Here is a 24,015-nt window from a genome sequence, read left to right as displayed (position 1 = left end):
TAGCTTCCCTTTTATAATTCCTACAAGCTCCAAGTTTCATGTATTAATTATGGCATTTCTTCGGCCTCTTGTTTCACACCTCCCACATATATATTACTCTCGTAACTGAACAAAACTCGACCCGGTTACACCCCTACCACGACCCGTACCCATTTTTGGCAACTATGGTTTCAACTTTCAATATTACTCCACTCGATGGGAACCATGGTTCCAAAGAAATGTTGGAATTGCTGTTGCTGCACAAAACATGGGCAAGTTAGACCATCTAATTGATGGTCTCAATAAAAGCTAGGGTTGGATGTTGGGCTGGGTACCCGGCTAAAGATGGTATGGGGGTGCTTTTTGCATCTTAGGCCCGATTAAAGTTGGGCCTGATCTGATCTGGCCCGATTACTTAAACAGGCCCTGGTCGGGTCCAGGCCAACATGAAAATACAGGAGGCCAAAAAGGCCCAAAGCACGTAGTGGTCATGCCTAAACTCTCTGGCCCAAGCCAGACCCGAACCCGATTATAGCAGGGATGGGCTCATCTTGAGCCGGTCCCATGTGTCCACCCCTAATACAAGCTGCCCATCAAATTTACAATCTTGATGGGAGCTAGGTTGATCTTTTGTTTAATTATTTCAACAAATGGCTGGGATTAATGCTTCGAGATCAGTGATCTTGGGGTTTGGTTGATATATTGGCTGAGTGTGCGCAAATTGGCATTGCTAGGCCAACTTGGCTGAGCACACACAGGCTAGTTGGTCAAATTCAGCTGTATGTAGATCTTACTGTTTCTGTTTTATCTGCTAACCTAGTCAAAGTGGACCTAGTCAAAGTGGGCTCAGAGCATCTAGCTGGGGCCCACATTTTTTGTTTCAAGTTGGTGGGAATGATGGTTCAAAAGCCAAGTATCCCCAAAGCAGGTTATATGTCCCCCCCCCCCCCCCCCGAACAGGGCCGGTACTGAGATCTCATGTTTGGGGGTTCCAAATAGCGCCATGTATAAGATCCAGACCGGCATGGATCCCGATGTTTGTCCGCATCATACTGCATCGTAATTTGGTGCCGCAACAAAGACTTAAGTACCCTTTACCGCCATTCGCTTCATCTTCCTCGAACGGACATAAATGCCCTCCTTTTAGAAAACTGAACCGTCGGTTCATAAAAAGGATAAAACTGTCCTCCATTGTTATCGCGCCAAAACGTTCCGCAGAGTTTGCGTATGTAGCAAGCGTTATGTTGTAGGATTCAAATAGTTCAAAACAATCCATTCTCGCTCTAAGCACTCTACCAGAGATTCTTTGCTTTCATCTGGAGTCGTCGGAGCATCCTTTCCCTTTGTTCCAGAGCATCTGTTTCCGTCTTACGCGCAACCGCAACATAATAACTACCTTCTGTTGCGTATTAGTTGTTACCACTGCTTACTCTACAGTTGGAATATCCAAATTCTCATCGTTTCGGTGAGTTTCGTGTAAGGTTTCTTTCTTCAATCTGAAGATTGCTTCTTATACAACGATTTGTTTCTTATGAACCCAAATGTTCCAACGATTTCTAATCATGATGATCGTGTAATGTGTTGTGCAGATTAGCAATGTCTGTGCCTCATCAGATTAGAGATACCCCATCGTTCTATGGGTTGTCTATTAGAGAAGTGATCCGCCAGTCCCATCTATCTAAGGTTTTTGAAAGATACCAAAATATACTTAAGATTGAGAATGATGAAAACAGGGAAAAAGCTTTGGAATCGTATTATGCGGAGGATTATCCATCAGATATCGAGGCTGCGGATCAAAGGAAGAACTCTGAATTACGAAAGATGCAGAACAAGGATGACGAAGAGAAGGCAAAGGCAAGAAATATTGATGAGAATATAAATAGAAGGCGAAGGATTAACGCACAGGTGATGAAAAAGATGAAGAAGAATGTGGAGGAGTTTCAAAGTTATGTTAGATATTTAGTGGATGAAACTGCGGCACAATGTAAGAGGAGAGACTTGGAGCGCAGTGCAATGTTTAACAAGGCATGGCTACTGAAGAAGGAGGAGGAGAGGCGAAGGCAAATGAATAAGGAGGAGGAAGAGAAGAAACAGAATATTCCTCAGTATGATGAAGAAAATGAAAGGCGAATGAGGGAGAAGGAGTTTGAGGAAGCTAAGGAAATGCAAAGGCAGGAGAAGGAGAATGAGGAAAAGAAGGAAAGGCAACGGAAGGAGAAGGAAGAGGAAGAAGAAAAGGAAAGAGAAAGGAAGAAGCAGGAGGAAGAATTCCAGGAAAGAAGGAAACAAGAACTGAAAGAGAAAGAAAGGCAGCGGAAGGAGAAGGAGGAGGAAGAAAAAGAAAGGGACAGGAAGAAGCAGGAGGAGGAAGTGCAGGAAAGGTTAAAGAAGAAGCAGAAGGAAGAGTCGAAAAGGCAGAGAGAAAGGAAGTAGAAGGATGAGGAGAAAAAGCAGAGAGAAAGGAAGAAGGAGGAGGAGGCGAAAAAAGAGAGAGAAAGGATGCAGGAGCAGAAAAGGGAGAGAGAAAGGAAGTAGAGGAAGGAAGAGGAAAAAAGGGAGAGAGAAAGGAAGGAGAAGAAGGAGGAGGAGAATAGGGAGAGAGAAATGAAGCAGAAGAAGGAGGAGGAGAAAAGGGAGAGAGAAAGGAAGCAGAGGAAGGAAGAGGAGAAAAGGGAGAGAGAAAGGAAGGAGAAGAAGGAGGAGGAGAATAGGGAGAGAGAAAGGAAGCAGAAGAAGGAGGAGGAGAAAAGGGAGAGAGAAAGAAAGGAGAAGGAGGATGAGAAAAGGAAGGATAGAGAAAGGATGGAGAAGGAGGGCGAGAAAATGAAGGCGAGAGAAAGGCATGCGATAGTGGAGCCGGTAAAGATGGAGATTGAAAGGCAATTGGAGGCAGTGAACCCACCAGAAAGTCCCAGGTTGGATGGAAAACAAGAGAAAATAGCGACCAAGGTAAATATATATGTTCTGTCTGTGAAGATTTAATAACATGTTTAGAGATTTTGGTATAGCGATTACTGTGTTAGGTATTAATATGTATAGCGATTACTGTGATAGTCTGTCTGCAACCAATATTATTTATAGCGGTTAGTAGAATAGTATTTATAAGTACAAATGGAACTAAATTACAATTGGTAGGAATAATATGTTATTTTGTGTTACAGGGAATTCACAAGAGAAGTAGAGCACCAGGTGAAAAGCTCGGAGGTCGGTGTCAATAGCATGTAGTTCTGTCGTGGTATGGTCAGCTGAGTGCATATCAGAAGGACCGATTACGAAATATGCACTTCGGTGGCCTTTTGGACCAGCAATATTTTGAAACTTGCTGGAATACCATGACCCACCTGGTAAATAAATGGAATGATAAGACGAACACATTCCTGTTTGATTCTTTTGAGATCACCATGACTCTAGAAGATGTGGCGAGGATCACTGGCCTTAAGTGCGATGGCAGTGCTGGCCTGTTACGGCATTCAAACTATAACGCAAGGGAGAAATGCACGGCCCTGTTAGGAATGTCGATGGACGAATAGAGTCAATGTATTTCTGGTGGAATAAATTCCACAACAATGAAGGTCTCATTTTTTCGTAATAAATGGGAAGGCCACTCCGCTACTTGTGCATCTGAAATAGCTGACCAAGAGTTGTGCGGCTTCCTTCTATATTTTTTTGGTCTTATATTATTTTCTGATTGTTCTGGTTCGAGAATAAGTTCCATGTGGCTGCAGTACCTGACAGACTTAGACGAAGTCGACAACTATGCCCGGGGTGCCGCTATGCTCGCACACTTGTACAGTCAACTCCACCGTGCGAGTAACGGTATGAAAACAGTTGGTGGATTTTGGCCATTTGTTCAGGTATTTGTTGATTACATACTTAGTAATTGTAGAACAATCTCATTGCAGGTTGTGGTGTTACTAATAATATTGTTTTTGTTAGGCCTGGGCGTTGGAACATATTATCCCATTTCGTCCACGTTGTGGCCCTCCGATTTGTGGTTTTCCAAAGATCGGTCACTGAGCTAGAATAAACGTTGCAGTTTATAATGCTAAGTCCATTTTAGATGGGCTGCAACTAAACGAGGTAAACGTTCTAAAAATTTTTACAATCGCGTCAGCATTTACCATTGAGAATTATAAATCATTGTAATGTTCAGCATTCTTAAGTATCCATCGCTGCAGGATTGTCTTCCGTAGTACATATCGTTGTTGTCATATCATGCGTAAATAAATTTTAATATATTTGTCATTCGTTATTAAAAAGAATTACCAATGTACAGGTTTTGTGGAGACCTTATGATGATGAGGAGGATGATGATGAAGACGTTGTTGCGGAGGCTGCTAGATTGTCTGACCGCGATTTGTGGCTATTCTGCAATTTTGAAGCTGAGTTGCAGCAAGGTAGTCGAGTTCTCCTACAATCTGGATTGTGGCAGTCTATCCCAAATAAGCCTTTGGAAGTGAGAATGAAGATGAATAGTGGTGGGGGCAGGAACGTGAATTGGCCCGATCGCTATAGGGACGAATTATTAAATTGGAACTCAGGTGGTTTCCCTGCCGTATCGTATGATCATGAAGGACGACAATTTGATCCCTTCTATTTCGAAAGGTATTGGGAACCAATACGGCGAAATCTGAAGATTGAAAAAATTGTGAACCCATGCCTCCCAACTGCCCCTTCTCATGTTGCAGCCCAGCCTCTACAACCAAAATGCCGTCTCTCTCTGGTTACTACGACTAGTCTCTCAGTAACAAAGCACGAGGAAGAGCGAACACTTGCTCTAAAAGAAAACATTGTCTCTGCCGCAAGATTCGAAGATATGGAGAGGGAGAATAAGAAATTAAGGGCAGAAGTAAGCACTATGGGGATTCAATTGAACTCGGTGGTAGAGATGATGACCAGTTTTCTTAATAAAGGTCTCGCAACGAAGATGCCACGCAGGATAGACAGTGCACAAATAAAAAGTGAGAGACAAGTCTATGATATTTCATCTGATTCGTCAAGTGCCTCGGAATAAATCCTAGATTTTCATTTTTATCACGCTAGGTTTTTGTTGTAATTGTATAATGAGTTGTAGTAACGTGACATTCTTTTATTGTTTAATTCTTTATTACTACATCTTTTCGTCTGTGGATCTCGGTAATAAATAAACTTTAATCGAAAATAGATGTTTGTTCAAAAATCGTGGCATTGCCTAACCTCTCTGGCATCGCTAAGATATATCATTTTTGTTTAGCAATCGCTGTATTTGTCTCCGCCTCGAAAGAATATCGCAAAAAGGATTGGCGATGTAAGCCGTGAATAATAATTTAACGAGTTCTGACGACGTAAATGATAACAGTCAATAGCGATAAGAAAAGGGTTTGTTATTAAAAAACCGCTGAGGAAAGTATGTTGCTTGAATATATCGATGTATCCATATACGATAATCAATAGAATAATCGTGAAAGATTATTCATACCTGAAAGCTTGTTATAATGCGACCGACAAACGACGGGTTTTTAATTATTTAAAAGTGAATAATTTAATTTCCGGGGTGTTTCCGAAAAAGTCTGGCATGTGAGACGACGTATTTTTAATTATTTCTATCGAAAAAAGGGCGGTTTGTGGAAAGACGTATTTTTAAATACTTTGAACGCAATCATTTAATTTGGCGGCGGCTATCGAAAAAAGGGCGGCATGCAAAAAGACGTATTTTTATTTATTTAAAACACAATCATTTAATTAGCGGGTTGTTTTCGAAAAAGGGCGGGACGTTAAAGGACTTTACCTTTGTATTTGACTGAGGACGGCGTTTCCGTATCTGCGTTGCAAAGGTGCCATCGATATCTCCGTCCAGGCATGGCGCCGAAGAAGGGGACAATCGGAGCAGTACGACCAGCCATGGCGTCCAAGAAGAGGACTACGGGGGCAATACGACCCGGCACAGCGCCAAAGACGATGGGAGCACTACGACCGGGCACGGGGGCAACGGAGAGGACGATGGGAGCATAACGACCAGGCACGGCGGCAACGGAGAGGACGATGGGAGCAAAACGACAAGGCACGGTGGCAACGGAGAGGACGATGAGAGCAAAATGGCCAAGCACGGCGCCGAAGAAGAAGACAACCACATCCACAGTACCAGCATTAGTGCTTAAGACGTATATTTTTTGAAACGCCTGAGCTGTTTAGTCAACAATTTGCCTTTTTATGTCGTATTTGGACTATTGTTGTTTACTATAGACAATAATTTCAATGTCGAATCCTGAATACCATGCTCATGGTGCACTCAGTTCAACATCCACAGGCAAGGTTGGGCGGCAACGCCCTAACGAGTGCGTAGATGACATCGAGCAGATGCAAGATGAATTTGCAGTTGGGAACACTATCAGTAATTTTGTAAGTATTTAACCACTATCAATTTCTAGGTCATTCCGGTTTATATGTTTTGAAGTTCATAAATTTGTGCAACCAGACAATGTGTGATTTTGTCAATTACATCCAGAGCAACCCAAAGAGCAATACAGTATGCATCATCAGCCCTTATTTCATGGTATATCTGGTCCGTTGTTGTTTTGTTTGCTTTTATGACGTACTCACGTTTCTTGGTGGTTAAATCTTACTATTTTGTGCAACAGATGTACGTCCGGCGAAAGTCATACAACATTGGATTCAGAGATGCACTATCTTGTTGGAACAACGATGATGAGTGCCTAGACATTTCAAAATTTGGAAAGGTAAGTGAACAAACCTCTTCTCCAAGGTTTAGTCGTAACATCCCCATCACGATATGTCTGCGAAACATGAAAAATTATTTTATCGAATCGCAGATTTTACTTCATACACTCTGGCAAAATCCCAACCATTGGGTCCTATACGAGATGAATTTTCTGGAAAAACAACTATGGTGCTACAACTCATTGGACTGCCACATTGGCGTAGAACGTGACGCTATGCATTTGGTATGCTTGTGCCCATAGGTGAATCTTAGCTTTTCGAGGTGGACCGGACTGTAATATATTATCCCTTTATCACAGGCGAGATTCCTTAACGGGCTTGGTGTCGACATTGCCGAGTGGATGTTGCTCTGTGCTGACGATGCACCTTTACAAAGTAATGGGGTCGATTGTGGCATATTCGTAATGAAGCATATTGAAGCAATATACAATGGAGAAGAACCTTGTTTCCACGCTGTATGAGCTTTGTATTCGATGTTATTGTTTATTCCTGTTATATATTGGTTTCACATTACATGTTTTGTTGCAGGATCATATGCCAAAAATACGGTACAAAATATGCCAACAATTGATTGAGTTTAAAAAGAACGGCAGACAAAATATATAAAGTGAAACCTGTCGATTGCTCTTTCTGTACAACCTAACGAGCTCCGCCATCACCGTTCTCCCCCTCCTCCTCGACAGCAACCCAGTCGGTGCAGTCGCGCTGAGGATGGCCAGCAGGAGCTCCACCATTATTGTATACGCATAACCAATGATGGTAAAAGTTGTTCTTAAGTAATGAAAAATACTGTACGACAAAAGATCTTTCTAAAAATCGCATTCCGTGAACTTATCAATAAGAAAGGTTTGTTCTCAGAAATCACTGTATTGCTGAACCTACGATAATGTACACTGATGTACACCTAAGGCAATTTCTTGGGACGCGTGTGGCCGTACTTGTGGATTTATTTGAGATTGAAAAATTCGGTCCAATCGCATTGATTACTATTGAGAATAGCCCTCTGGCATGACATTGTTCAATTTTTGTCATTAATGCGGAGTGCATTAATTTGCTTTTGGTTTAATGAAACTGACGTATATACTTGAAAACTGACGGAGGGTGATAGGACGTTTCATTAATATTTGAATGACACAACACACACTTCCACTTTGCTTCGCGAATAAGGAACCGACAAATCGATAATTCATGCATATAGGCAACTTCGACGCAATTGTCGTATCCATTTATACTTTTTTCATATGTTTGCAAGATCATAATTGAAGGAAACGTCATTTAAAATTCAAGAAATTTTCAAATTCTTTCACAAGTTTTCATGGTGGTAGCAGTGTAGTTGACGGTAGACTACTAAGCGTATTGCTTTGTACTATTCGTAAAATACGAAAGCTACATTAATGGCTCTTATTCACCACTTTTTTCATATGCCAGCAATAAAGCGATGTTTAAGCATACAACATTTCATAGCGATGTTGAATATTATCATTTTGAACATTAGAAGTCTTTGTTCATTAAAATACATCGCAGTCTCACTCAGCGACTGTCAACCATGTGGGTTGAGCGCACATCTTTTATCAATTACAACCCTTTTAGATGCTCGCGAGGCCTCCGTCAGTTTCTCCTCCGCAATTAGATAGGACGTCAATTTTTTGCAGAGTTCTTCACGGAATCCGGGTATATCAACCTGAAAAACAGATTATAAAGTAGAAGCAATAAACATGCATTTAATCCTCAATAACAGAGGCGAAGAAATGGCATACAACGTCGAAACAGGGTTCTGCACCATTGTATATTGCTTCAATGTACTTCATTACAAATACCCCGCAATCAACGCCATTATCTTGTAAAGGAGCATGGTATGCCGTGCGATAGATCCACTCGCTAGCATCGACTCCCAAAATGGCTTTGAGGAAACCGATCTGCGAATAATGCGACCGACAGTAAATTCATGACCCCAGTACACGACTTGTTCCTCACTTAGATATTGAAACTTACGAGATGGGAAATGTCTAGCCGTAAACCACTGTCAACTTCCAACGAATTATAACACCATAGTTGTTTTTCATGTAAATTCATGACGTATAAGAACCAATGCTTTTCAGATTGCCAGAGTGTAGGAATCAATATCTGCAAATACATCAAAAAAATGATGTTAGCACTTGTTATGCTGTAATATTGCACTCTAGGTTTGTTTGCTTACCTTTTCACTTGACAAAAGGTCTCTGCAGTGATTACCGTTAACCCAATAAGGTATGCCGTCTTGAAATCCACTAGAGTATGGCAAACGGCGTAAGATAGTCTGTAAACCGAAACATTGCTAACACCAACGATAACATACGAATCAATTGGACTAAATCAATAATGAAAAGCAACATAAAATAAAACCGATATACCATGAAATACGGGCTTACGACGCTTACAGTCTGGCTTGGTGCGTTGCTTTTAATATAACTGACGAAATCGGATATAGTCTGTTTGTAGCAAATATGTTGTTGTTAACGCACGTACACATGGCTTACATATATAGACAACTGCTACTAGTTTCATACTAACAAAATTACTGATCATATTGTATTGTGCGAATTCACTGTGCATTCGGTTGATGTCCTCCATGAGTGATTGACTAAGTTTTCGCCCAACTTCGTCGGTGGATGTTCGACTGAAATGAATATGGACATTGCAACAAACGAGATTGAAATTACATTATACAGTACACAAAAAACAAATCGCAAAAAACGGCATGAAACAAACGGATTTTGCTGAACATGTAGACGATGTGTAGACAATATACTCATGATTCACCATTGTTGGTCGTGTAGCTGTCTTCGTCACCGACCACAACTTTGTATGTTGGAGGACGGATCTTCAGGTTTATGAAGGAACCATCGGTTTGATTGTTGTTGTTTCACGAAGTAGAAGACAAACACAGCTTCCAGTACTCGTGCGACTATTTATTACCTAAAAGATGTACTGCTCAACCAACATGCATGAATGAATATTGTACGACAAATCAAACATTTATTGTTATCCGTTGTAACTGAGTAATTCGACTTCATATTCGCTGCATAGCGAGTTGTGGTTATCGCAGGAAAGCGATTTGTGTAGCAATACTCGGCCTTTGTAAAGCGTGTTAGTTAACGTCGATTTGCGGTGTTAAACGATACTAGTATAAATTGATAATGAATGTTTGTTGATAATAACCCCACAGATCTAAAAAAAAAACACGGGTTGAACTACATAGCGATTATGAGAAATTGTGGAGTATCGCTCACACTTGCACTTCCACTGTTAAAGCGAACAAAGTTCCCCCTGTACCAGATGAAGAGGTTGACTTACCTCTTAAGAAATGAAGTGAGGAAGAGAAAAGACACATTCAGTAGCCTTTTATTTATAATATATGGATACAACTTTTCACAGGATAACAATAATGATTTCAAAAGACAATTGGAGGTGTCACAGGAATCTCGTGTGGTCTATTAATTTAGTTGTCATGCCTCTTTGCATACCCCGATCTCCACAATGCCGGATTTGTTTTTGAGTTTATAGTAATTTGTCACTGACGACTTGCGGTCTGTGGTTGGATTTGCTTTAATCGATAGATAGCGATTTTTTGCGTCTGCAGGAAGTCGATTGATGACATCACTGTATGGCGATTTGTGGTTATCGTTGAATAGCGATCTGTGGCATCGCAGCATAGTGATTTGAGGGTATTGTTCGACTGTCTATCTAAGCGGGATGACAAAGGTTGTTCAAGTAAGCTTTTTTGGGGCATTGAGTAAGGTTGCGCTTCATTTTATAATCTAAGTAGGCTTTCAACCGCGTAGATGATAGCATACTTAGATCAAAAAATGAAGCGCAACCTAGCTCATTGCCCGAAAAAAGCTTACTTGAACAACCTTTGTCAACCAGCTTTGATCGACAGTCGAACAATACCCTCAAATCACTATGCTGCGATGCCACAGATCGCTATTCAACGATAACCACAAATCGCCATACAGTGATGTCATCAATCGACTTCCTGCAGAAGCAAAAAATCGCTATCTATCGATTAAAGCAAATTCAACCACGGACCGCAAGTCGTCAGTGACAAATTACTATAAACTCAAAAACAAATCCGGCGTTGTGGAGATCGGGGCATGCAAAGAGGCATGACAACTAAATTAATAGCCCACACGAGATTCCTGTGTCCCATACCTATCTGTTGAATGCATCAGAGCCTGTCATGAAACAGAAAATATTAGACACTGAATTAAGTTTCACAAGAAATGCATACTTCCTCGCAACATTGATTACATACCAAAAGACTTGTAAAACTGTAGTGATCGTTGCCGAAAATCTGGTCAAGAGGAATGTAGGTTTAAACGTTTGGTGATATTTATGCATGGTATTGCTGCATGATGGACATTACGCGAGTTAGCTATTTGACAAGCTTCACGCAATGGGAAGCAATATAATGTTTTACATACCTGTTCATTCCAAGGGTCTTGTTGTTTTTTATTACAGGTAGGTTGTTTCTTAGTCCTGTTCTTGCCAACCAATTCTAGTGCACCCTTTGCCCTCCGACGACTGCGATCAGAGACAGGTTTTCTTTTGATACCCTTCGCTTCATGAATATGTTCATCATAATCAACAACGTTCACTACGGACTTATTGAAGATAATGTTTACGCTTCGGTGCAACTTCTCGGAATGAATATGCATGATTTTGACCTACGCTTTTCGATCCCATTATCTTCGTCTGGTATTCATTCGCTGCAACGGACTTAATGTGAATTAACTCCACGTTTTCAAGTAACTCTGTTGCAGCTTTTCTCACACATGCATAGCCTTCTTCACTTCTCGATGCCAAATCAGAAACATGCATGAATGACCTACACAGTTGTTGGTAACGGGAGGCTATGTGGCACTTCTCGTCAACACCAGATTTACTCGCATTGTCCATAACGAGCATTTCAATCTTCGTGCGTCTGGTCCATCTTCGCATTACGTAAGACTCAAGTATTTCTTGTATCTTCTCTTGATTGAGTGCCTTTAATGCATGACAGCATAGAATGTCTTTGAATTCATACATTTTGCACGAACATTCTACCCTTCCGTTGTCAACATTGTACGTGATATGTGTTTCTTGCCTTTTTTTATGCTTTTCGCCCTGACAAAAAATATGGTATTTGTGCATATTCTCGATTTGCACAAGTCCTTCTATTTTGTAATTCATGACATGCAACACCTTTTTCTTGATCCATTCAAATACAGATAGTGTATACAGAGCTGCAGGTCGCATCAATATTTCCATGCCAAAAGTTTGAGGTCATGTATTGAAGCATTTCACGTCTTGTTCAAGCTCATTCTGTCTTAGACCGTCTACAAATAATTCATATTGTTCCATGAAACGAAACATTGTTAAACATGAATACAGAGTTTTCTTCAGGGTGGCATGCATAGATTCGGCTCTTTGCGTGCTTATCATACCTGCACAAAAGTATTGTCTTCCATATGCCAATGCCCACTTCTCTTTTTCTGCATATAAATTTTGTAACCACAGACAGTCAGTAAGGTCGTATGTCTTAATCATTTTGTTCCAATCTGACTTAAAAGTGACCTCGTCTACGCTATAAAGTACACACCTTGTAAACGTTTTGTCAAACCCTGTATTCTGATTAAATATGTGTCCTATGTTCTTTGCTGCATTTTGAAAGATATGCCATAAACATAGGCGATGATGTGCATCTGGCCACATATGAAGCACTGCAGCCGCAATTGCGTGATCACCATCTGTAAGTACAGTTTCAGGATGCTTCCCGTTCATTGCCTGTGTAAATACTCTGAACAACCACTCAAAGCTTTCCTTGGTCTGGTCATACACAAAAACACCGCCTAATATACAACTCTGTGCGTGATGGTTCACTCCCACAAACTGCGCAAATGACCATTGTTCAGTATTAATCTTTACTGTAGTATCAAACACAAGCACATCATTGAAGCATTCATAATCTACTCTAGACTTTGAATCTGCCCAAAACATATTCATAGCATATCCATCTTCGTCCACATGCATTGCACTAAAGAAACCATGTTCATTGCTTGATTTATTCTGTAGGTAGCGAACCAAACAACATATTTCTCCGTTCTTCATGTTATCTGTCCTCTTCCTTCTCAAGTGGTTTCTTAGATCCAAAGGTGTGAATGGCACATTTTCGCGACCACCATCTATGCGGGTAAACAAATTATATGTCTTCCTTGGTGCAATGCTGGCGCTATCGGCTATTTCAGCCATTGCAGCATGCGCTATAGTTATTTTACGATGTGACCTTAGCATAGCAGTCATAAATGATGCAGATAAATCATGATTATGATCACTGATTAAAGTACACACGACAAATTTTCCATTCAGATGTCTTCTCAAAACCAATCTCACCTGACATCCACATCTTGATTCCGGCATGCTCCTTGTTGGATTTTCCATTGATTTCTTCCAACCTTGCTTGGAACAGACATATGTCTTTCTAACCAAGACACCCTGTGCATTTTTTGACCAAGAAAACCTTCTCACACTGAAGCCAACTTTTAAGGCATAATCATTGTAAAATTTATATGCATCTTCGTCGTTATTAAACTGCATTCCTTCTACAGGAACATAGCCACGTGTAATTCCATGTACATTCCCAGTACCTACGGTTTTATTAAGTGTACTGACATCAAAATCTACCTCATTATTGAATTGCATTTCTTCTCCTGGAACATTCAAGTCAAGTGTACTTCCGTGTACATTCCCGGGGCCTACACTTTTATTATGTGCACTGTCATGGTAGTCTACCTCATTATTGAATTGCATTTCTTCTCCTGGAACATTCAAGTCAAGTATACTTCCGTGTACATTCCCGGGGCCTACACTTTTATTATGTGCACTGTCATGGTAGTCTACCTCATCATTGAATTGCATTTCTTCCACTGGAACATTCAAGTGAAGAGTGGGTCTAATGTCTGCACCCTTCTTTTCATGTGCATTGTTAGTGCAGATGTTCAATTCTTCAGTTGCGTCATAAGTATAGATATTCAATTCTCCAGATCTTTCGATTGATTCAGCTACATCGTCTTTATTACAACCTGATGATAAGCTCAACAATGTTTTAAGCAATATATCAATTTGTGTTTGCAGCAAAATAGTAAACAAATCGATATTAACTAACAAAACATGAGTCTGTTACTAATACAGCGGTTTGAGATACCTTTTTATTGGAAAAAAAATCAGCAACAATAAAATAAGTAAAAATAATAAAAATTATAAGAAAAACCAATGAAAATATACAATAAAATAAAATAAATGTTTCTCTCGATATTTTGTTGATAAAAAACATAAATGTTCCAATAAAACTGTGATATTTTCATTCAGAATATTTTGAAAATCTCATGACAAATCAAGCATATAAAACACATGCTAAAATACCGTTTTTGTGAGATTTTTTTTTTTAATATTTCAAATATTGGTCATAAATGACTTAATTTCCAAACTGCCACTACAATCCCAACTTGGTTGAGCGTAGCAAATTACTCAGTCAAAGTCAGTACTCATTGTCCATTGAGGGGTTCGCCGCAGCACCAAGTTGAAGAGTCACAGGTTCAAAGTGCATGAGTGGGTGGTCCTTGCGATGAGGCTGAAGCTAAGTCTGCTCTCTGGTAGATGGCAGGGACTTGGGGTTTTACATCAATGAGATCACGAGGTGGTTTTCTTTTATTATTTAAAAAAAAAAGGATCAGTACACAAATGGTGCAAACCCAATCTCACCCAGAACCTGAGTCAGAGTGGCAGTTTTGACTTGTCTTGGTAACATGATTGCCGACCTGCTACTGTTGCTACTATTATCAGTTGGTGCAGATTCTTCATCAGACATATGCTGGTGGGGTCACGGCAGTGTATGATACGGGGAGGAGTATAAAAACTGCAAGCCTGGGGCCTGAATGTCAACCACAGTAGGGAGCGTTTTTGATATTTTTGGTGACCATTTTGAAGTCTGCATAAATCAAGCAATGGCAACTCACTAGCTACAATCATGATGGTATGCATTTGTGTGCATATCGGCGTGATTGTGATGACTCTCTCTCTCTCTCTCTCTTTATATATATATATATACTAGAATATGAGAACTACCAACTGGACATTTTCATTGCTTTAATTGCAAATCCAAACATATAGCTATGTTAGGCATTGAATCTTCTATTTTTGATAAAAATATGATTTTTTGATGCTTAAATATTTATGAAGATCATAAGCCATTGATTTTAAAGCCTTAAAAAAATCTTATTTATGCATCGTAATCGGATGATTCAAGAGCTAGTCCTTATAAAACCAAGCATATAGGTCACAAAAAAATCTATGAAAAACTCATTTCACATGACAGTTCTCATATTCTAGTATATAAATATATATATATATATATATATATATATATATAGAGAGAGAGAGAGAGAGAGAGAATATATTAGACTCGCTTTTCTCGTTCTGCTCTGTTAGAACCCATACTTTGACGTGTTTTATGATAGATCTGAACCGTTAGATGTGTTTAGCATGCTCGATTTAGTGGGAATCAACTCTTGGATCATGTTTGTTCAACACAAAAATGTGTCTTTATTAGCTGGGAAAAATTGATGCCTTCATGGTCATTGATTTTGGATCACCAGAAAACCCTTTATAAAGGTCAAATTTCGGTGATCCAAAAGCTGGTTCCTACTAAAGAAAACGTATAGATCACATCTACGGTGTTCAATGTGAGAAAAAAATGCAAAAAGCTATGGTTTTTGAAAAGGCTTAACGGAGCATAACATGAAAAAGGGTAACACCAACACATTACTCTCTCTCTCTCTCTCTCTCTCTCTCTCTCTATATATATATATATATATATATATATATATATATATATATATATATATATATATATATATGCGTGAGAGAGACAGAGAGATAAAATCTTTTTTTTTCACATTTATCTCGCCATATGTGATTTGCATATTTTAGTTTACTGAGTTTTACGTTGTACGAGAGTGATTGTAAGTATGGCAGTCAGAACCAGCACGACTAGGTCTTTGTTCCTCTAGTCGGTTTCTCCCTGTAAATATAAAAAAAAATACTTACCCTTGAATAATGTTTTTCTAATGTGTATATCAGATTTTTAAGGAACTGAAAAATCAATGGCCTACAATATACAAAATTTTTAGTTCTCAAAAATTCATATTTCACATAAAAAAACACAATACAAGAGTTGATTCCTATTATTTTGATGAAGCCAATATGTCCATTGGGTTTAGATATGATCAAAATAACCTTTTTCTTTTTTTTTATAGGCAAGCTGCAGTTTACCAAATATCTCTTAAGCCCCATGTGGCAGATGGATTCGAACATGGGCCTTCAGCTTGGCACAGGACCCTGCTTACCACATGGGATACCACCTCGGTGGTGATCAAAATGACCTCTAACCATGTGTTTCAACTAGCGGTTTCATGAGTAACGCGTATCATCAAATGGATAAGTTGTTCGACACAAATCAGACACCTTTCGCTGAACACGTACACCATCAGCGGCTCAAAAGATTTGCATTTTTTACAATTTTTAGCAGCGGTCAGGAACAGTCTCTAAAAAATGGGTTTTCTGGGGTTTGGAGGGAGGTTTCAATGGCCGGGTTAGTTGTTAATAATTTTTAGTTATTAGCTTATTATCATAAAAGAAGAGAACTTGTTATCATCATCATTCATAGTTGATTCTTTTGTTCTTCATGCGTTTCTTCTCTTTTCTCTCACTTTTGCAGGGAAAATAAATCTTTTTCACAAACAAAGTTGAGAAAAAAGACCAAAGGATAAGGTTGGTTTGATTTCTCTTTGACCTGCAGTATCATTCATCTAGGGTTTAATTAGAGATTGTGGACCCACCAGAGACGAGTAGGCTAGGGGTGGCAAAATCTGACATGACCCACCCGCTTCTTAGGCGGGTTCGGGTTTGGCTTAAATGGGTTTGTGTCGTAAATGGGTCGACCCGCCTAACCCGTTTATTAAATGGGTCGGGTTCATGTTAGGGGTATGCCAACCCGGATGACCCGTTTAATAAATGGGTTAGGCGGGCGGGTCAACCCGTTTACCCGAACCTGACCTGTTTATTAAACGGGTTAACCGTGTCGTGTCAGGTTACTCATTTAATAAATGGGTTGGGTTCGTGTTTGCCACAGCCGACCCGTTTAATAAACGGGTCGGGTTCGTGTTGAGGTATGCTGACCCGCTGACACGACCCACCAACCCGACCCGATTGCCACCCCTATAGTAGGCCTACAAACGTACATGTGACCCGGGTCCAATTCGGATCTGTAATGGGTTCCGGCTTTTGTGAAACCATCCAGATCCACACAGCCATCACTTGGCTCTGACCTAATCGGCCTTGAGATTTACATGTAAAATGGTTTCGCTTGATCAATACTGGAACATAGATACCATGACTGGGTTGCTGGCAACCCAATAGGTGGATCTAGATCGATCAGGATCCAGTACTACCACATGAAATTTGAACCTGGATTTTGCTACAATATATTGGATCCAGATTTGGATTCATGGTAGCTGCTTTAAATCTGGTGTTACAGTTTTGGTTGAGCTCTATGCGTGCACGCATTTCCATGCCACCTGAGAAGTACCCCATCTTATGTGCAGCTCGAGGTGGACCAAAATTAAAATTCATGGTATCACAAACCAAATGGGTCCGACGGTCTTGATCCTTAAGATATTTATGAGTTAACATTTTTTTCCTACAACGAAAAACTTACTAAAAATGAGGCTTATTTAATGGGCCTTCCTTGTGTAGTAAATCTGGGTGAGTGTCCAGCCTCTTAGTCTGCAAAGACACCTACCAAGCGAAAAAGAACTGATCTTCTGTGTGGGTTTCGAGCTCGTGACGTCCTGTCAACTTGGTGACATTCGCAAGTCACTCTCAGATGATCCCGTCTTCTTCGTATCTAGGTCCCGTGTTAATTAGGATCACCTGATCAGTGGTAGGAGCTGACAGTGCACGTCTCCTTGTAGTGGGACGTTCCAGGTTCAAAACCCAGAGGTACCTTGAATAATAACGGGTGGGGTGTGCCTAATCCCAGGTTGCCTTTAAAAAAAAAAGTTCGGATCCCTATCCGTATCCGCCCAAAAAGATCCAGCTTCAATGAGTCAAAGATGCCCTACGGGTCGGGTCAAAAACTCAGCGATCCCTCAGCACATAGGAAGGAGAGGCCATTGTAGGGTTGACTGGGGACAACCCAGCCCCAGCAGGTGGGGCCCGCGCCTGATGCCCTTTCCCGCACGCGTGGTCTCTACCTTACACGTGGCCACATAACAGTTGGCTACTGTAACTGTCGAACGTGTCTGATCGCGCCCGGATTGGTCGGGGGTTTACGTCTTTGACGGCCACCTCTCGAATCTTTTTTCACAATGCTACCCCGAATGCATTTACAAAATAACCAAAGTACTCCTATGTCCGGATTCCGTCTAGAGAGTTGAGGAATTGGCAACGACCCACCGACCCCATCCAATTCCTTCTTTAATTGGTGACACTCAAGTGATATATATATATATATATATATATTGCATATTTCTCATATTTTTAAATACCTTTTTTGCATTGATATCTTTCCAAGAAAGCAAAAAATTTAAATTTAAAGAAAATTTTGATGCTAAGATCTATGACATGAGTACAAATAATAGTGTGCCGATCGGCTAAAAGAAATTATTATGGCACCTTATCCCACTTTTTTGAATAAGTAGGTGATCCAACTTCCAAGAACTCTTTTGGGCATGTTAGAAATTGTAAGTACAGGTATTAAATTGGTATCTTTAATAATTTCTTTAATGTTTTTAGTTGTAAATATTAATTTTCAAAGTTTCCTTACAATGGTGTTTTGGTAGGAGGGTATGATGGGTGTAGGACGCGTGGTCAACAGGCAAAAAGAGGAAGTCAAGAAAGGAAGACAGAACAGATAAGCTTCAAATGCCACCGACCTACTACAAAAGGCCAAAGGGAAATTTCTCTACTGGAAGGTTGGTATAGAATTCTGAATCCCACCTACCTCAGTCCCCACTTGCCCCCAAACTTGTTCATTAGAGGGATTTTAGTATAACATCCTTCTTATGTTTTCAATTCTCTCCAATTCCCCACTCCCGAACACGGCTATAGATTTCATGAGTCTACATGAAGTCCCAACAATATCATGCGGACATTCCCATCCACACACATTCAAATGGATGAGATTAACTTTGGGGTAGAATTGAAAAATCAATAAAATATTACCAGGACTCACGGATGACCCAATTGACCCATTTAGGACCACCAAGCTGAGGCAAGGAATGGATGTCCTTGGAGTGTGATAAAAGGCATCTGTTTGTATTTGTAAATCACATGGAACAAGACCAAGCTCATAAATTCATGCCTGTGTACTTAGTACCACTTTTTGGGAGTTCATGATCTTAGTTTAGGAACTTTGAAGTTTGTGAATTTGGTCATGGCTTCACTTAGTAGAAGGACACCATGGTAGTGATCAATGCAACAGTAGGCCATTAGAAAACTCAACTTTTGGTGTAGGTCCAAGTCCATTAGTGAATTCTCTTGTAGGCTTGATGTAGCTTCCTAGCTAGAGTCTATATCTTTTGAAGCATTTCAAACTTTCCTTTTCCCACTAGTTATGCACCTGTCAAGTATATAACTTTCTTATGCTGGTCCCAAGCCTACAAGCAAAAGAGAGGACCGGTGTTAAAAGTGGGAGCTATCCATTTATTTGGCCTAGTCAAGACCTAGTTTATTAGCATAACTCTGTGGCTGGTCAAACTCTTTGTGCAAAGAGAACCTCATTAAAAGGTGACTCATCGATGGCTGGGTCTAGTCGCGATTGACTTGGTTGGGCATTGGCCAAATTGTTTAGTCAGAGAGTATGTGAAGCAAGCGGCCATGATCGAGTCACCATCTTTACCAGCTATTGTGAGTTGTGATTCAGCCTAAAGAGCCAAACGAAAAGAGAGAGAGTGATGGTCTGCTAGCTGTCCGCTTGAGGAGCTTGATGAACACGTAAGTTTCGCATCAAACAGAAAGCAATTGCGAGTGAGTTTACCTTGAGACAAACTCCATATGATGATCGTCTATAGCTTGAAATATAACTAAAAAAAAAATGGAGTCGAGCCGAGATCATCTGGGTTATGCTGACCAAGCACAGCTGCTAGGTTCAGTGGACTTTACTCCCCCAAGGCCAAGGGTGTCCAGGGACATAGCAGTCATTGGAGAAAATGACAGGACTGGAAGAAAGACATGAGTAAAATAGGATCTTTGACCGACAATCCCTCCGAATCACACGCTCGGGAGAATGAACTTTGACCAAATGGCAGCCACTCCCAGTGAAGAGAGAGTGAATGCCGCTGCCTAAAGACCTTTCACACGTGCACCTCTTCTCCCGCACGTACAGAGAGTCAGATATGAGCAGGCACTGTGGACATCCCTTGGATTGTCCTCCCCAAACAGACCACCAAGTGAGAGAGAGAGAGAGAGATATAGAAAGAAGAAGAACAAGAATAGGAGAGAGAGAGAGAAATCCAGGTACAGATAGAAGGGAGAGAGGCACGGAATAAAGAGACGAGCTCTCCAGCTGCAGGAATACAGTGAGGTAGCAGCAGTAGCAGTAGCAGCGCAGGGACAGAAAGGACGGATACTGTTGGAGAGAGAGAGAGAGAGAAATAAGACAGAACAAGGCGCACGCTTAGTCTGAGAAAAAGGAGCTCACAAAATTCAAACTTGAAGAGAGAAAAAAAAGGAACACAACAAGTTGCTGGAGAGAGGAAACATAAGGAAAGAAGGAAGGATCCCAGAGAGAAGTAAAGGCCTGAAATTCACACTCGGAGTGAGAAACAGGGCATGCAGATAGAAAGAGAAAGCTCGTAGAGACAGGAAGGAAGCATCCGGTTAGAGACAGAAACTGCGAGGAAAGAGGATCAAAAGCCTGCTAAAATTCACACTTGGAGGGAGAAACAGCGGAGTCAGCTAGAGAGAGAGAGAGAGAGAAGAATTCGACCTAGAGAGAGAAAGGGATAGATGCTGGGGTCGGTAGCGCCGCTGGAGACGGTGGTGGGGGTGCAGGTTCCGGTCCATTTCCGGTGCCCCATCTCGCTGGAGCTCATGCGGGACCCCGTCACCGTCTCCACCGGCCAGACCTACGACCGCTCGAGCATCGAGCACTGGCTCGCCTCCGCCTCCGGCAACCCCACCTGCCCGGTCACCCGCCTCCCCCTCCCCGATGCCACCCTCATCCCCAACCACACCCTCCGCCGCCTCATCCAGGAGTGGTGCGTCGCCCACCGATCCGACGGCGTCGATCGCATCCCCACCCCTAAGCACCCGGCCGACCCCTCGCTCGTCCACTCCCTTGTCCAATCACTCCAATCCTCCCCTCCCTCCGCCGCCGTACCCTCCTCCCTCCGCCGCCTCAAAACCCTAGCCCTCGATTCCGAAAAGAACCGCTCCCTCATCTCCCAAAACCCTAACCTCCGCCCCTCCCTCCTCGCCCTCCTCTTCTCGGCCGATCCCTCCGCCGATACGATAGCCGATACGCTCTCCATGATTTCACTATTTCCCCTGTCCGCTTCCGACTCGGAGGCCATCTCCGCCCGATCCGATCGACTGGCCGCCGTCTCCGCCCTCCTCCGCCACCACTCACCCGAGGTCCGCGTCGGCGCGGCCTCCCTCGTCGAGAACCTCGCCGTCTCGCCGGACTCCCGCTCCGCCCTCGGCGAGACCCTCGGGATCATCTCCGGCATCGTCGACGTCCTCCGGCCACCGACGTCGTCCCACCCCCGTGCCGCCCGCGCCGGCGCCAAGGCCCTCCTCGCGCTCTGCCTCGCCCGGCCGAACCGCGAGCTCGCCGCCGCCGAGGGTGCGCCCGCCTCGCTCGTGGACCTCCTTGCCTCCGCCGCCGGAGGCGACCGGCGCGACGCCGAGCGCGCCCTGGCGGCGCTTGAACTGCTTTGCCGGACCCGCGCCGGCTGCGACGCACTCGCCGGGCACGCCCTCGCCGTCCCGCTCCTCGTCAAGGCAATCCTCCGCGTCTCGGACCGCGCCACCGAGTCCGCCGCGGGCGCGCTTCTCGCGCTCTGCTGCGCCTCCGAAGCCTGCCAGAGGGACGCGGTGGGCGCTGGCGCCGTGACCCAGCTCCTCCTCTTGGTCCAGAGCGACTGCACCCAGCGAGCCAAGCGCAAGGCCCAGCTCCTCCTCAAGCTCCTCTGGTCCGCCTTGCCCGACCAGCCCGCACCCAATTCGGACCTCTACCTCTCGGACCTGCTCCCGCTTTAGATTCCGATCCGGGTCTCTGACCTCCCAAATGTACCATCGGATCCAAATCGCTATTCTTTCAAGGAATGCGCAGCAGATTCTTCTTCACTTCCTGAAACGTTTGATGAGACTGGAGGCTTTGATAGACACAACCAAGCGGCATCATATTTGGGTTTGGAGGTGACTCGGATTATGTGCATCAATGCAAGATATCTTGGTTCGATCGCGCTTCTGGATCCCGGCATTGTTCATCTTTCGATGAATTTTCTTCCTTTTTTTTGTTTGCAACTCTTGATTCAACCATTAAATTAAAGGAACATGGTATCATTTGTAGAGAATATAGAAAATTGATTTTGTACCATTTCTTTTTTCTTATTGTCGTTTTTATTGTGCAATCTAAAAAGGGGTTAATATTTAGCGAGATCTATAGGACCACGTACTATTTGTATTTGGTACTTTCCAACCATTTTCCCGGTGTTTTCTTAGTGTGCTTTATTGATCAAATCTTATAAATGTGATATGTGTAGCTTGCTTAGACTCAGGTTTGCATAATTATGATGCGTAAAGAAGTTTTTCAAAAGCTTAAAAAATCAACGGTTCACATTGCACTAAAATTTTATGATAAAACCAACGGGGATAATAGCAGCTAGTTGGTTGCTGGTTCAAAACTCAATGGTATAGTTGGATAACTGGTAGGGGTCTGCCTAACCACAACTTGCCTTTAAAAAAAAACAAATTATGATAAAGCGTGTTTGTCGGCAAACAAACTCTGTCAAATGCATCTAGTTAGTTAGATCGAGCAAAACAGAGCTTGCGCTGATGACTTCCTGTTAGATGGTACTGTACTGGAGACATGACCAGATATTATCCCCTAGTGAAAAGTGTTTTCTTTCTTTTGCATACTTTCATGGAAAGAAGAAGACTTTTGAGTGGTGAAATTTTGTATATTGTGCTAAGCATTTTGTTTAATGCGGACAAAGGCGTTGAGGGGACAGAAAATGTTTGCTTTTATTGCTGACTTCTTCTCTAAATAGGCAGAAGAAAAGGTGACTTGATTTTTTCCCATTAAAAAGTCAGAAATAAAGCAGGATTCCCGTAGGATGATGCTGATTACATGGTGGAGGCTGTCCCCATTTTGTTAAATAGGAAAAAGGTGGCTGGGATTGTGTTTGCATTGGATGAAATCTTAACCAAGTTCATGAAAAAGTGTTTTTTTTTTTGGATTTTTACTTGGAGAAATCGCCCAAGGTGCATAGACTTAGCCGCACTAGCTCAACCTGATGTACTTACTATGAGGGCTTACCCCTCAACCCCAAGGAGTCGCCAAGCTTTGACTTACGCAGGGTGGTGACACCCATGTGATTTGAACCTAGCACTACAAGAAAACACGTTAGCGACAGACGGTAGCGACGAAATATTTCCGTCGCTAGTTAGCGATGGATTAACGAGCGACAAACATCCATCGCTATAATCCATGAAGCATACGAAACCAGCGACGGAATATAGTCCGTTGCCCAGTTCATCGCTATTTAGCGACGGATTTTGCGACATACTATTTTGTCGTTACAGCCGCACGATTTACCGACGACTCTTGCGACAAACTCTAGTCTGTCGCTACTTAGCGACGGACTTGGCAACGGAGTATAGTCCGTCGCTGGTTTCGTAAATTTGATTTACGTGGGCTTAGCAACGGATTCAATCCGTCGCTAAGTTTCGAATAACCCTAATCCCAGACAGCTTTTCCTTTTCTTCTTTCCCTGCTCCCGTCGTTCGTCGCTCCCGCCGTTCGCCGGTCTCACTCCCGCCGTTCGCCGGTCCCACCATCCGTCGGTCCCACCGTCCACCGGTCCCACCGTCCGCGGCCCCCGCCGCGCCAAGAAAGGTAAAGGACGCCCCCCCCCTCCCCCCACGTTTTCCTTCAGGAGGTCAACCCCCTGCCGGAAACGCAGGGGGTCGACCCTAACCCCCTGTTGTTCCGACCGGGGGTCGACCCCCCTGCCA

At 42.4% G+C, this 24,015-nt stretch overlaps 1 protein-coding gene across 1 annotated transcript; it reads left to right on the top strand.

The window, feature by feature from the left end:
* The first annotated feature begins 20,200 nt into the window (after positions 1-20,200).
* LOC149848519 (U-box domain-containing protein 26-like) lies at positions 20,201-22,389 on the top strand. The gene has a single exon (XM_089995862.1). It carries the CDS (start codon positions 20,782-20,784, stop codon positions 22,033-22,035), a length of 1,254 nt encoding a protein of 417 aa, XP_089851988.1. The 5' UTR covers positions 20,201-20,781; the 3' UTR covers positions 22,036-22,389.
* The last annotated feature ends 1,626 nt before the right edge of the window (positions 22,390-24,015 follow it).

The sequence above is a fragment of the Nuphar pumila genome, chromosome 1 (genome assembly GCF_984573655.1).
Source record: "Nuphar pumila chromosome 1, dmNupPumi1.hap1.1, whole genome shotgun sequence".
NCBI classification, from domain to species: domain Eukaryota; kingdom Viridiplantae; phylum Streptophyta; class Magnoliopsida; order Nymphaeales; family Nymphaeaceae; genus Nuphar; species Nuphar pumila.
This window is presented reverse-complemented; position numbering and strand designations above follow the sequence as displayed.

What these genes read in the sequence shown, in the direction of transcription:
- LOC149848519 (XM_089995862.1), top strand. Translation starts at nt 20,782, where the DNA reads ATGCTGGGGTCGGTAGCGCCGCTGGAGACGGTGGTGGGGGTGCAGGTT.